Source organism: Semicossyphus pulcher, unplaced genomic scaffold (genome assembly GCF_022749685.1).
Source record: "Semicossyphus pulcher isolate SPU_LCO1_2020_fin unplaced genomic scaffold, fSemPul1.0.p SCAF_4, whole genome shotgun sequence".
In the NCBI taxonomy this organism is placed as follows: Eukaryota; Metazoa; Chordata; class Actinopteri; order Labriformes; family Labridae; genus Semicossyphus; species Semicossyphus pulcher.
Window position 1 is genome coordinate 205001 of NW_027211715.1, and position 14255 is coordinate 219255.

Sequence of the window (14255 nt, forward strand, 5' to 3'; positions counted from 1 at the left end):
GTGTTCACTGTGTGTGTGTTCACTGTCTGTGTGTTCACTGTGTGTTCACTGTGTGTTCACTGTGTGTGTTCACTGTGTGTTCACTGTGTGTGTGTTCACTGTGTGTTCACTGTGTGTGTGTTCACTGTGTGTGTTCACTGTGTGTTCACTGTGTGTGTGTTCACTGTCTGTGTGTTCACTGTGTGTTCACTGTGTGTGTGTTCACTGTGTGTTCACTCTGTGTGTGTTCACTGTGTGTTCACTGTGTGTGTTCACTGTGTGTGTTCACTGTGTGTTCACTGTGTGTTCACTGTGTGTGTGTTCACTGTGTGTTCACTCTGTGTGTGTTCACTGTGTGTGTTCACTGTGTGTTCACTGTGTGTGTTCACTCTGTGTGTGTTCACTGTGTGTGTTCACTGTGTGTGTTCACTGTGTGTTCACTCTGTGTGTGTTCACTGTGTGTGTTCACTGTGTGTTCACTGTGTGTGTTCACTGTGTGTTCACTGGTTAACCTCCCTCCTCCTCCTGAGCTGTGTCTGATGAACTCTCCTGCTGCTTCCAGTTCCTTGAGGCTGACCAGTGCCCAGTGTGATGAGCTGTTAGCTCGGATCAGTACCAGGATTTCTCTGATGGACACCAACTACCGGCGTTCTGTCTCAGCTGTGGAGCGCCTGTCCGTCTGTCTCTGCTGAGTGGCAGTTTCACTGTATCTAGCAAGTCACACGTGGGCTGAGATCTGTCTCACTACAGCGCTATGAAGCCACAACAAACAGATGTTACTGAGATTTAATGACAATAAACAGGCTGAGAGGATGCTGAGAGAACTACATCAGGAGGCAGGGTTGTAAAGAGGCTGAGTTCATGCTTTGTCAGGTCTGTCTGTGAGACGACAAGAACGCGACTTTAAAATGAACACTACTTTTTAAATGGAGATTGGAACTTTTTGATGCAGCTTCAGGATATCAGAAGAATTGATTTCACACCTGGATCACTTTCCAACATCACCGGACCAACAGTGGAAACCTGACACACTGTGTTTTACATCATACTCATGAGCTCTGGAAACATTTGGATGGAAACTGGAATCATGATGATCGAGGTCAGAAGAGCTGAACCAGAAACCACACCCATCAGTGATGTCACAGGGCTCTGACACACCTGTACATCAGTGAAGGTGTGAAGTTGCTATCTAAAGCTGCCTGTGGAGGATCAGTCGGTCAGATCAGCATCACACCTTCAGTAACCTGCTGTTTGTAACAGAGCAGCTAAAACCTCCACAGGGAACCTTTAGAGTCCAGCAGAGAATCATGTTGGTTTTTTACATTCAGAGTGTTTGATCTCAGTGTGTGTGTGCGTGTGTGTGTGTGTGTGTGTGTGTGTGTGTGTGTGTGTGTGTGAACAGATCAAGTGAGCGATCTCAGCTGTCAGTGAGCTGCCTTAAGGCTTCAGAAATATTATAATCACCTCTCAATACTAAAACGGATTATTACTGTGAGTGTGTGCGTGTGTGTGTGTGTGTGTGTGTGTGAGTGTGTGTGTAGTTATTGCTCTCAAGTATCTCAGAGGTGTTTCATTATTGCTGTCTGTCCCATGTGATGAAGGGTGTTAGACTGTTCACAGAGCCTCAGTTCCTCTCCTCATATCCATGTATCCTTGTCTCCTCATATCCTTTTATCCTGTCTCCTCATATCCTTGTGTCCTTATATCCTTGTCTCCTCATATACTTGTCTCCTTATATCCTTGTATCCTTGTGTCCTTGTCTCCTTATATCCTTGGATCCTTGGATCCTTGTGTCCTTGTCTCCTAATATCCTCATATCCTTGTGTCCTTGTGTCCTTGTCTCCCCATATCCTCGTATCCTTGTGTCCTTATATCCTTATATCCTTGTCTCCTTGTCTCTTCACATCCTCATGAAGTTCCACTTGGCTCCGTCACACCTGCATGCTGGGTTTGCTCAGATCTCCATTCCCCTGGTTCCCTGCTCCTCCTCCTCCACCTCCTCCACCTCCTCCCATCCCTCCTCTCTCCTCCTCATCCTCACTGTCCAGCTCTTCGCTCTTCCTCTTGCTGTAACGCTCGTACAGCACCATGAGCACGCCCATCACCCACGCCGACACCGTGCCGGCCGAGAAGATGACAAAGCCGATGGCTATGAAGAACAGGTAGTCCCAGTATCCCAGACCCTGGTGACAGTCGGCCCGCAGCTGCATCCCTACCTCCGCCAACCGCTGCCCCACCAGCTCAGGAGGACTGCTGCACACCGTCTGACCTTCATCTGAGGAGGAGGAGAGAAGGGGAGGAGGAAAGAGGAGGAGGAGGAGGAGGAGAAGGGCAGAGAGGAGGTTAATGAGGAGAGAGAGAGAGCAGAGAATAATCAGAGGGATGTTAAAATATCAGGAGAAGCAAAGTAATTACTCTGGGGAACACACACACACAGACACACACGCACGCACACACACACACACACACACACACGCACGCACGCACACACATGCGCGCACGCACACACGCACGCACACGCACACACACACACACACACACACACACACACGCACGCACACACACACACACACACACACACACACGTGCGCGCACGCACACACGCACGCACACACACAGCTGTTAACAATGCAGTGATACGCTTTGTAACAAATGATCCCAGAGGGTGCTCCACACAACTCCTCTGTTTGTGTGTGTGTGTGACACATTATTATGCTGCACACACACACACACACACACACACACACGCACACCCACACACATGCACACACACACTCACTCACACACACACACACACACACACACACACACACACACACACACACACACACACACACACACACAGAGGTGACCACAGAGCTGAACATGTGCAGCTCATAACGAGCAGCTTGTTAATGAGCTGAGGTGACTTTAAACCTCATGGAGACAAAAACAACCTGACTGCTCTGTTTCTGTGTTTGACCCTCTGCCACACAGAGGTCAAAGGTCAGGGTCACCTCCAGCAGAGCTCATCATGTATGTGTTTGATCCACTGACAATATAAATTAGAGCTGCTGTGACGTCACACATCGATGTGTCGACTTCAGCCTCCAGTTCAGCGTTTCGTGTGCCGTTACCTTTTTCCTGGAGCCAGAAGTGACCATAGAACACAAAGGTCAAAGGTCAAGGTTGAAGCTCAGCCGTGACCAAGCCTTTTCAGTTTCAGCTCCAAAGCTTTAGAGCTCTCTTCCTCCACATGTCCGGCTGCCTCCCACCCTGCCTGTTTTTAAATCAAACCTGAAGATGCACTTTTATTCCTCGCCTTTTGGCTCGGCCTGAGAGTTACCTTTTTGTTCCTTTTCCGTTACTATTGGTCTGAACGCTTTTTACTATTTTACTGTCCTCTTGTCTTTAAATTGGTCGTGTTTTTATTGTGTTGTTTTTAATGCTGTTGTTTTTGATTGTACAGCACTTAAATGTGCTTTATAAATACATTTGGATATTTGGACAAGAGGGTGGAGCCGGAGAGGAGGGAGAGGTTAGCGAACGCTAAGTTACCAAAGTGCTCTGGAGCTCAGACGTGTTGGACGCTCTGTTCGTCCAATAAAGCGCACACACAGATTATCTGTCTGATATTTACATGAACAAATCTCCAAAAGGCTCCAACAGCACAAACACGGCCCAGAGGTTACGTTCAGTGACTGAGTTAGCTGAGGGGACACCTAGCAGACAGCTAGCAGCTCCCAGCTGTCACTCAAAGAGGCCCCGCCCCTAATGCTGCATCACTGTAAGCCTTAATATAATGTAAACAGGTGAGCTGTATAAAGATTCTCCCCGTACAGTTGTCATGAAGAGAGAAATGAGCTATAGAGACCCAAACTGTTTTTTGTACCAGGCTGTAAACATGTTTATTTCTGCTGTAAAGTTTAACATGGGGCTCTATGGGGACTGACTCACTGCTGGAGACAGCCTCAAGTGGACACCAGAGGAACTGCAGCTGTTGGGACATCAGTAGTTGTTTCATTTTACAGCTGCTTTGTGTCACTGTGCTACACACAATCTGCAGTGTTAGCATGAACGCTCAGAGATGGAGAGGAGGAGATGAGAGAGAGAGACAGACAGACAGACACACACACACACACACACACAGAGACAGACAGGAGAATCAAAGTGAGATAGGAGGAGACAGGAGAGGATGTCTGAGCTCAGGGTCTGTCTCTGTTCCTGCTGCTGATGAATGATTATTGGTGCTAACGATGTTCATTAAAATGCACTCATCCTCAGATGAAGCCAAAGGTGTGAACATAAAGATGAGCGATTAGAGAGGGATGAAGAGGACAGGACGGCTGGCAGACACTCAGAGTCTAATCACATCAGGCTGAAGATTTTATCATTATTTAAATGTTTCCCTGTTTTTTTTCAGACTGACTCCGCCCTCTTTCAGGCTCAGCGAACTAACGACTATTTTGGTAATCGATTAATCTCACTACAATTAATCGATTATTAATCGGATAAAAAAACACATTTTATTCAAAACACAAAAATGAAAAATAAATATAAACAAATATATCTTGTGTTCTTGTACAAAGAAATAGTTTATCAATAATGTAACTCAGTATCAAAGGAACACTTGCCAGTATAAGTGGTGGGCACACGGCGAAGTCATGGTGAAACCGAATAAAGCCAAAAATATCGAAAAACAAACATCAGCAACATCACACGAAACAAGTGGTGAGGCTAAAGCTAACAGCGATGATGCTAGCAGCGACAACAACAGACATCATGGCTGCCATCAATCGGCTGAATCAGAATGTCGACTCAAAGTTTGAGTTGCTCAACGCTTCCATTGCTGGCCTGAAACAGTCACAGGTTGCTGTAGAGGACAGAGAAACCACAACTGAAGAAGGTCTTAATGAGTGGGTGGCCATGTCGCTGAATGAGCGGGTGGATGACCTCGTCTTGCAGTCTACACGACAAAACATACGGATCATTGGTGTCCTATAGGGTATGGAAAAGGGCAACCCGACAGACTTTGTTTTGAAATTCATACCTACACTATTAGGAGAAGAAAACTTTGACAATAAACCAGTTAAGGTCCGAGCGAAGGCAGCGGCAACAGATGGCCTCCCTCGTCAACTTATTGCACGGATACATCACGTCAGTAAAGGAGCGTATTCTGAGACTTTCCTCACAGCGGATCCCTTTATAATACAAGGGAACACATATTTTTATCTTCCTGGACCTGGGCCAAGCAGTGATGAAACAACGTCAGAGCTTTGATAACATCAGGACCAGAAGCAGAGCTGCAGAGGTGAGATGTGGATTCTGTCATCCAGCGACATTTGTGGTCTCCGTAGGCGAGGACAAACGCACCTTCAACAACCGAAGGAGGCTGAGAAGTTCCTAGACGACAAGCAGGTGCCGCGCTGGCCTAACTAACCATGGGCAAGAATAAGGAGGACAGCTAACTTTCATGTTTGGCTAATGTAAAAAAAACTCGGATTTCACCGTTGTAAATCGTCCAGCTTTGTTTACGTCTCACGATCGACGGAAGCGGACACACAGACTGTGTTGGTATGTTACGCGCTCAGAAGTTACGGACTTGGGTGTTTTGGTTCTGAGAGGTGAGGGGGAGAAGGGAGGCTGAGGGTCCTGGAAGGCAGCACAGGGTGTGTGTGTTTAACTAATATTGTTGTTATGGGGCTTCTTACGTGTTCTTTTTTTCTGTATTTTGATGTCATGGTGTTATTACGCATGGGATGGGGATCACAAATATACCAGTCGAATTTTAGCGGCAGAGCCAGAGGGGTTGCTATATTATCAAGAAAAATGTGTTGTTTGATCATGTGTATCAGTCACAGATCCAAATGATTTATAATTGTCTCAGGGACTCGTAACTGTGTTCCTGTCACATTGTTTAATGTGTACGGTCCAAACTCTGATGATCAGTCAGTTTTTCAGTTTTGAGTAGAATTCCAGATGTTGGAGACACAACAATTATAATGGCTGGTGTTGGGGATTCACTGCGGCTGTGGCTCAGGGCTAGTGTCGGTCGTGTGTCAATCGGAAGGTCGGAGGTTCGATCCCCAGCTCCCTCAGTCTACATGGTTAAAAGTAGGAGAAGCCTACTGGGGATGATCAGGGTACTAAAGAAACGTGGCCATAGTGCTGCAAACTGTCCTGCTTTACACGGGGAAAAGAAGCCTGCGAAGTCTGTTGCGCTTGTTGGAATTTCATATCCTGTGTCAGAGGTGTCTTCTGCTGCTCGTGAATCAGAACTTGAAATTTACGCTCCATTTCTTATGTTTTGTGTCTTTGACTGGGGAGGGTGACAGGCTGCCCATAACTATTTTGAGGGATACAGCAGCATCTCAATCTTTCATTCTTAGTGAACTGTTGCCTCTCTCTGGGGAATCTGTTGTGGAGTCTCATGTTGTTGTGTGTGGTTTCGGGATGCAGTGCCTGGGTGCGCCGCTGCACACTGTTTACCTCGAGTCAGGCCTGGTGACAGGTCCAGTGATTGTAGGGGTTCGTCCATGCTTTCCAATAGAGGGGGCGTACTTTCTTTTGGGGAATGATTTGGCTGGCGGAAGGTACTGGTGAAACCGGAGGGGACAGCCGTCCTTATGGTAACTGACCATCCTGATAAGTTGGCTCATACATATCCTGAGGTGTTTTCTGCCTGTGCGGTAACCCGGGCTATCGCAAAATGTGAAGCCGTAAGTGAAACTGACATTGATTTGTCTGGCAGCTTTGTTGCTACGGGTGAGTTTGGCGTGGATGTTTCATCTCCGTCTGCTTATTTGTCATCTTCTGGTGGGGGATGGTGTAGCCGATAAGGTAGATTCTGATAAGGGGTCTGTAGAATGAGGGTCACTCGTGAGTGAGCAGAGAATGGATCCTGACTTGTCATCTCTTTTTGAAAGTGCTGCGTCGGCGGAGAAGAGTGTGTCTGTGCCTCGGGGGTACTTTATTAAAAACGGTGGGCTCTTACAAACATGGACACCGCTTTACGCACAGCCAGATGGTGACTGGAGTGTTGTTACACAGGTTGTGGGCCCTTTAAAATACCGCTCTGACATTCTGAGTGTAGCTCATGATCATCAGCTTGCTGGTCATCTGGGTGTGAATAAAACATATGATTTTTTATTGTGTCATTTCTTCTGGCCTGGTCAGAAGAAAGAGGTGGTGCAGTACCGTAAATCTTGTCATGTGTGTCAGGTTGCTGGCAAGCCAAATCAGCCAGTTCCGCCAGGATTGCTGTATCCAATCCCAGTTGTAGGTGAGCCTTTTGAGCGGGTCGTTGTCGACTGTGTCGGTCCACTTCGACGTAGCAAGTCCTGTAACAAGTTTCTGCTTACTATTATGTGTGCAACAACCCGTTCTCCTGAGGCCATTCCACTGCGTAACATAACTGCTCCGGTGGTGAAGGTTGTTTTCTGTTTTTGGGTTACCAAAGGTGAGTCACGTCCGCTCGAGTGCATATCATCATCCCGAGTCGCAGGGCGTGCTACAACGATTCAGTCAGACGCTCAAATCCATGTTATGAGCATACTGTTGAGAATTTGAAAATGATGGGGATGATGGCTTTCATTTAATGTTATTAGCAGTGAGGGAGGCTGTGCAGGAGTCCTGAGGATTGAGTCCTTCTGAGCTGGTCAGTCTGTGCGGGAGACTTCTGACAGAGAAGACGCTGGTTGACTCTGAACCTCAGAACTCGCTTGATTTTGTGTGTGGCTTTCGCTAAGTGCTAAACAAAAGAAGATGAGAGGCTGGTACGACACAAAGCTGTGTTGGGATTTGGTAGGAGCTTTTGGTTATTAATACAAAATATTATTAATAGTAATTATGATTTTTAATATTAATAAAAGATTATCAGTCGGAATTACTAATTACGGGGCACCACCCTGAAAGAAGAAAAATCTGTCTCAATATTACACTTATAAAATATCAATATTGTTAATAAATAATCAATATTTTCAATTAAAAGTGAAAAAGGGAATGTATGAATCTGAGCACTGACCTTCACAACCAGCCATAATCACACTGTAAACACAATTAATCACAAACAACTTCTCTTTAAATTATAAACAGAATTTATTTAACGAGCAGCACCGATCAAAATCAATGTCACTTAATCAAACTGATTATTATCAAACCGAAACTAAGAGCAGTTATTTACAGAGCACAAAGCAGAAGCACACGTGTGTGTGTGTGTGTGTGTGTGTGTGTGTGTGTGTGTGTGAGAGAGAGTAAATGGGGGGGCAGAGAGAGAAAGGATGGCGTGTGTTCAAAATGGTGGATCAAGTCCGTGTAAATTGAACAAAGAAAACAGGTGTGGCCTGGCCTGATAAACTACACAAGATGGCGTGGAAAAGCTAAGCTCACGCGATCTGTACCTTTAAGGTGTGTGTGAGTTACAATGGCGGGTGTGTGAGTGCGTGTGTGTGTATGTTGGTTAGTACAAAGGAGGAGAAAGATATACCGTTGAGGCGAAACAAAGCAGCTCGAACTAGCCGCGGTCAGATTCAGTAACGGTAACTTTATCACACAGAAACCCAGCAGATGATCACAGATCATCGGCTGTGGCACTGGACAACAGAGTTAAAACAAATACAGCAGCAAAACACAAGCATAAACGGGACACGGCGGTCCGCAATTAATCAAACAAAAAGCAGCAGTTTCACATTAACATAAATAAACACACTTTCTAAGCTATCTCTGCCCAGACAGAAGCCTCTTACTTGAGATCACTCTTGGGAGTGATCAGGGTGTGTTTTGTCCAGTGTTCAGCGCGATCCTTGGCGCGATCCTTGGCATGATCCTTGGCGCGGACAAAGATGGATCCGTGAACGAGAAAAAGAAAAATGACCTCCCACAGGACTCAAGTCGCTGTGGAAAGGCAAGAAGGGAAAAAGTACCTCCTAATGCAACTCTGGCTCCACATGAAAGGCAAACATATGTGGGTCTCACTGGCTTTTATAACCTGCATGAAATCCTGGCTGTGTCACAGGGACCTGTGGGGTTCCCTTGGCTTTCCTCCAATGGAAGGGTGGAAATTTGCTTTCCCCTTTCACTTCGCACTTAGGTGCGAAGGAAGGAGCATTCTGGGATACTGAGTCTTTGTGGTGTTTTAGTACTCTCATCAGGCTCCTCATCTCCCAAGTAGGCCTCTCCTTTGTTTGAGCCACATGGTGAGGTCCCAATAGCTGAAAGCAGAGTTTTCGCTCCAGGTGATAAAGTGCTCGTTTTGTTGCCAATCCCTGGTTCCAGTCTGCAGGCTTGCTTCAGTGGCCCGTACTTTGTCCAAAAGCGAGTTGGTGACAGAGCCTACGTCATTGCTACTCCAGATAGAAGTCGTAAGAATAGACTGTGTCACATAAACATGTTCTGTACCATGAGCGTGAGGTTGTGTCTGGCCCGGACTGTGTGACACCTGTGCCTGTTGATCCTGCTGTGCCCTTGGTGAGGGTGGCTGCAACTCAACTGTGACCCTGTTTCTGCCTGTGTGGTGGCGCTGTCCGGTGCTGAAAATACTGGACCTGCTTTGGCACTGAGCACTGGCGGGGCAGAGGAGGATGTTGTTGCTCTGTCTAAAGCGGTGGTCAAGGGTAGGTTAAAAAATGTAGAAATGTTGGCTAATCATGAATCTCATTTCGCTCAGGTGTCTTGTGTTCAGCGCTCAGACATCTCAGGGTTAATTCAATCAATCAATCAATCAAATTTTATTTGTATAGCGCCAAATCATAAGCAGAGTTATCTGGAGACACTTTACAGACAGAGCAGGTCTAGACCGACTCTTTGTTCTGTTATTTAAAGAGAGGCCCAACATGAATCACCATGAGTAGCACTTAGCAACATTCGGCACATTGGCAGAAAAACTTCCTTTAACAGGCAGAAACCTCGAGCAGAACCAGACTCATGTTGAACAGCCATCTGAAGAGACTGGATGGGCCGAACATGGGATAGAAGGAGATGCAGGATAGAGACAGGCAGAGAGAGCAACAACAACATATGTCCTTGTTACAACAACAACAGACACATACTGATGGTTACAATGCCAATAATAGTGGTAGACTAGTGTGAAGATTAGCTAAATAAATAAATAAATTAGCGAGAGAAGCAGAGTAATGATAAAGGCTGAGGTAATCGTAATTGTGTCACATACGTCTCTGTTTGTGGATGTACCGTCATGCACGATAGTATTACAGCACAATATTGATGTAGGTGACCCCCCGCTGAGCATGGGACGGCTGAGCCCAGCTCAAGTGCATGGAGCTCTCCCTGCCTCTTAGTTGATAAATCTGATCAATCTGATTGGTTTTGTACAGATTTCAGAAAGGTGAATAGTATGACAAAACCTGATTGTTTTCAGGACTGGTCAGATCAGGACTGCGTTGATCGGGTGATTCATTTGTAACAAATCTTGACCTATTAAAAGGGTAGTGGCAAGTCCCTTTAACTGCCCGTGCTAAGGAGACCTCGGACTTCCTAACACCTCATGATTTTTTGCAGTACAAAGTGATCGCTTTCAGGATGTGTAATGCACCCGCCATATTTCAAAGGCTTGTGAATATGTACTGTCTGGACTCTCAGGGTGTGAAGCTTACTTAGACAGACAGACAGACAGACAGACAGACAGGCAGGCAGGCAGAAAGACAGACAGACAGAGGGGGCGGGGCCAGCAGCTGTGCAGAGGTACAGGTGTGTTGGGGGACTGAAGCAAAGCAAAGAGATCAGATTAAAGTAGTTTGTGAATTAAAACGTGAGTAAGGTGAAGCAGAGAGAACAATTACACTGTGGAAGGAAGAAATCAGCATCTAGAAAGAGTTTAATCCAGACTAAGTAAGCAATCAGTACGTTTGAGGTTATTCTGTAGAATATTCTGGACAGTTTTTGTATTGTTTTGGAATGTTGCAACAATAATAAACACACATTTGCATAAAGGAAGCATATTTGGCCAATTCCCATGTTGATAAGAGGATTAAACACTTAAAAATATCTCTTTAAGGTACATTTACAACAGGTAAAAAATGTGTGATTAATGTTGTGATTAATCACGATTTAACTATAGACAACCATGTGATTAATCACGATAAAATATTTTAATCGATTGACAGCCATACTTTCAATACTTAAGTACAACAATATGAGAAAAATACTTTTGATACTTAAGTAGAAAAAAGATCAGATACTAAGACTTTTACTCAGGTGACATTAGAACAGCTGACTTTTACTTCAAAGTCTGTTTCTGCTTTGATATCGACTTTGACTCAAGTGTGGTTTTTAGGTACTTCATCCACCACTGACTGTTACATGAGGCGAACTGGAAACTAAAAATAGCCCGGCTGAAGCCCCCCCCCCCCCCCCCCCGTCACTGGTTGGGAGAGTGAACGCTGTTACAGTTTCTCACAGCTGCTAAAACACTGAGTCCCGTTCTCTGAACCAAACGCTCCGTGGCCTAAACCCATCTGTGGAGTCTTTAGGAAAAACCTTAAACAAGTTCAGCTGGTTAGACATCTTCTGCAAATCTCATCCACTCTTTCTGCAAACCTCTGAACACATTCTCACTCACTGAAACACATTCTGCACAGCGATGCACATGTGCTGAAAAATGAGTCACATGGGCGCCACAAGTTAAACACAACTACAACACAGCTGTCATGATTTACACACAACTCACAACTGTTCACACTTGTTTCTAATGATGTGATCAAACCAACTGAGCAGAATATATAAAGTATAAGCCAGTTCAGAGGGCACTGTTCAGAGTACGTATATGAGGAGGGAGAGGAGGAGGAGGAGGAGGAGGGGAAGGAGGAAGAGTTTGAGATGAAGTCCGAGCAGCTGTCACAGACCATGTTCTTGTTCATGGGATGGCAATGAGGAAAGCAGCACAGAGACGTGATGCTGAGGAGGAAGGACTCCCTCACTGACAGTTGCTCATGTTTAAATGTTCTGAGATGTGCTTTCGGGTTCCTCTGGCCTGACTGTGTTTTTACTGTATGCGAGTGCTGAATGTGATTGTGATTACTGTATTTCTTTGTGCGTGCATTCAGTAGACAGGCCTACAGTAAACTGTTTTCTGTAGCCACATGCCCTGGACGCTGTGTTCTCAGAGTGTCTGATGAATGCTCTGTAGTGTTTATATTTTGACCTGCTGCGTGTCTGATCCGACAGCAGAGTCAGAGCTTTGAGAATGTACTTTGAATGTTTGGTTTTGTGTTTGAAGTTCTGAGAAAATGAGTGAAGGTTTCAAGAAATGTGTCTTAGCAGTTGTGAAAAACTGTACGATTCCTTCATCTTTTTTCAGTCATACCACAAAGCTATCTTAAGTTTACTTAAATTAGACTCTATTATAATTTATCTAGCAGTATAAGCTGCTCATATAAGTAAGAAACACCTGTGCAAATATCAGACTGAGGTGGCTTCGTTTAAATACTCTGGCTTTCTGGAGAAGGCATGATTGGGACCCCTCTGCCTGGCTTTCTATAGACCGGACAGATTGTTGTGGGACCTCTCTCCCAGCCCTTTTGAACAGCCCTATTAAGACAAACAAATCTCTGTATGGAGGGAACTTTCTAGGCCAGAGCTCCATGAAAATATGGAAACAGATTAAAACATACTTGACAGCCCCAGATATGTACCTAGACCGTCCAATTTGTGACAATCATGCCTTTAAACCTTTCAGTGTGGACTCTGTGTTTGCTCGCTGCAAAGAAGAAGGAGTGGTGTGTCTGAAAGACTTGTACCGGGGGGGCACTTCATGACCTTTGAGTAATTCAGACACGTATGATCTCCCGGCCTCACACTTTTTCCGATAGCTACAGCTCCGGAGCTTTATAAAGACTCATATATCTACATTTACAGACATTTCACATCATCGGCCATTTACAGTGATCACTAACGTTATACCAGGGAGTAAAGGCGCAGTGTCAGACACCTTCTAGCCAGGAAGCAGTCAGCACAGAGAGGTGCTCAGTAAATGCTTGAATGAATCTGATACAATTCAAAGTACTAATAGGCTGCACTTCTGAAAAGTGAAAGTAAACTAGAAGTATCCCAGTGTATCAGCGACGTGTAACAAATGCATCAATCTGGCACCCCTACACACCAACTATGGACCTGTCCTAACCTTCACTCATTCTGGACTTCGGTGTTTGATTTTTAATCCAAAGCATTCAACAAGAAATGGTTGCCCGACCCCCTGGTGGCCATTCTGGGAGCTACTAGTGACAGCCCTCTGAACTCTGGCAGTGGGCTGTGTATCTTGGTACAGTATTGGCTAAACGAACGTAACGAATGCGATTATGGAAGTCTGATGCTGTGCCTTCATTTGAGATGGCTGAGGGAGCTGGTCGAGATCCTCCGTTTGGAGAGGCTTAGATTCAAGATTGCAGGAAGGATGAGAGTGTTCGATAAAGCGTGGGGAGACATGTAAGGGGTCTGAGGGAGAGTGTCGGTGTGGGACAAGAGATTAACGAGACTAATCCTGTGACAATGGTGGCTCTGTGTTTACATGCATTCTCTGAATTTTCTTTATTCATATTTATTCTTCCCCTCTAAAATATCTTAATAATCTTGATTTATTTAATTATTGATTCTGTAAAAGGAAAGTTCAGACGAGGCCACTACAATGAAAAAAGATGTTGAGGATGCAGCCATGATCTGAGTGTAACAGGGAAATGTAACTAGCCAATATTTAATCAGACGTTTATCAAGTTTCTGTTGTGAATAAATAAAAGATTCTTTGTAGTCTGTCTCCGACTAACGGCATGAAATATTCAAAAACTCCATAACGTTATGTTACACTCTGGAGTCTGCTGACAGAACGTCAGCTAATTAGCATTAGCTTAATCTGCTGTCTCCGGCAACAACGTGACGGACAGAAATACTCTCCGTCAGTTTTCTCTGCATGTTGTGATGTTTAATGAAGCGTTAGCTTTATCAAGAGTTAGTGTTAAATTAGCTTTACCAGTGGCGTTAGCTTATTAACAGCTTCTCTACCATGGTATTCTGTCCTCCGCAGCTTCACCAGCGGCCCGGCTGTGGGCCCATCACAAAGCGGAGAGGAGAGGAAACAGGCGGAGTTTCATTCCGTTTGTTTATAAAAACGAGCAGAACATGTAACCATGCGTTTGTCCGTGTAAACGGGCACTAATCTACTGATGACGGACACATCATCAGCACGGCACAACAAACGGAGAGTCCTCATTGAGAAATAATTCATGTCTATCCCAGAGGACACTGAAGATGTTTTAACTTCCTGTAATTCATCACATGAGCTACACAAGCCG

The 14255-nt window shown here is 45.2% G+C and overlaps 1 protein-coding gene across 1 annotated transcript in view; it reads right to left on the reverse strand.

The window, feature by feature from the left end:
• Positions 1 to 1910: 1910 nt before the first annotated feature.
• The window catches only part of lrrc52 (leucine rich repeat containing 52), a 31751-nt gene continuing 19406 nt past the window's right edge, over positions 1911 to 14255 (reverse strand). The window contains exon 2 of the mRNA XM_069680595.1: positions 1911 to 2254. Coding sequence (XP_069536696.1) covers positions 1911 to 2254 — 344 coding nt within the window. The remainder of the gene's footprint in view (positions 2255 to 14255) is intronic.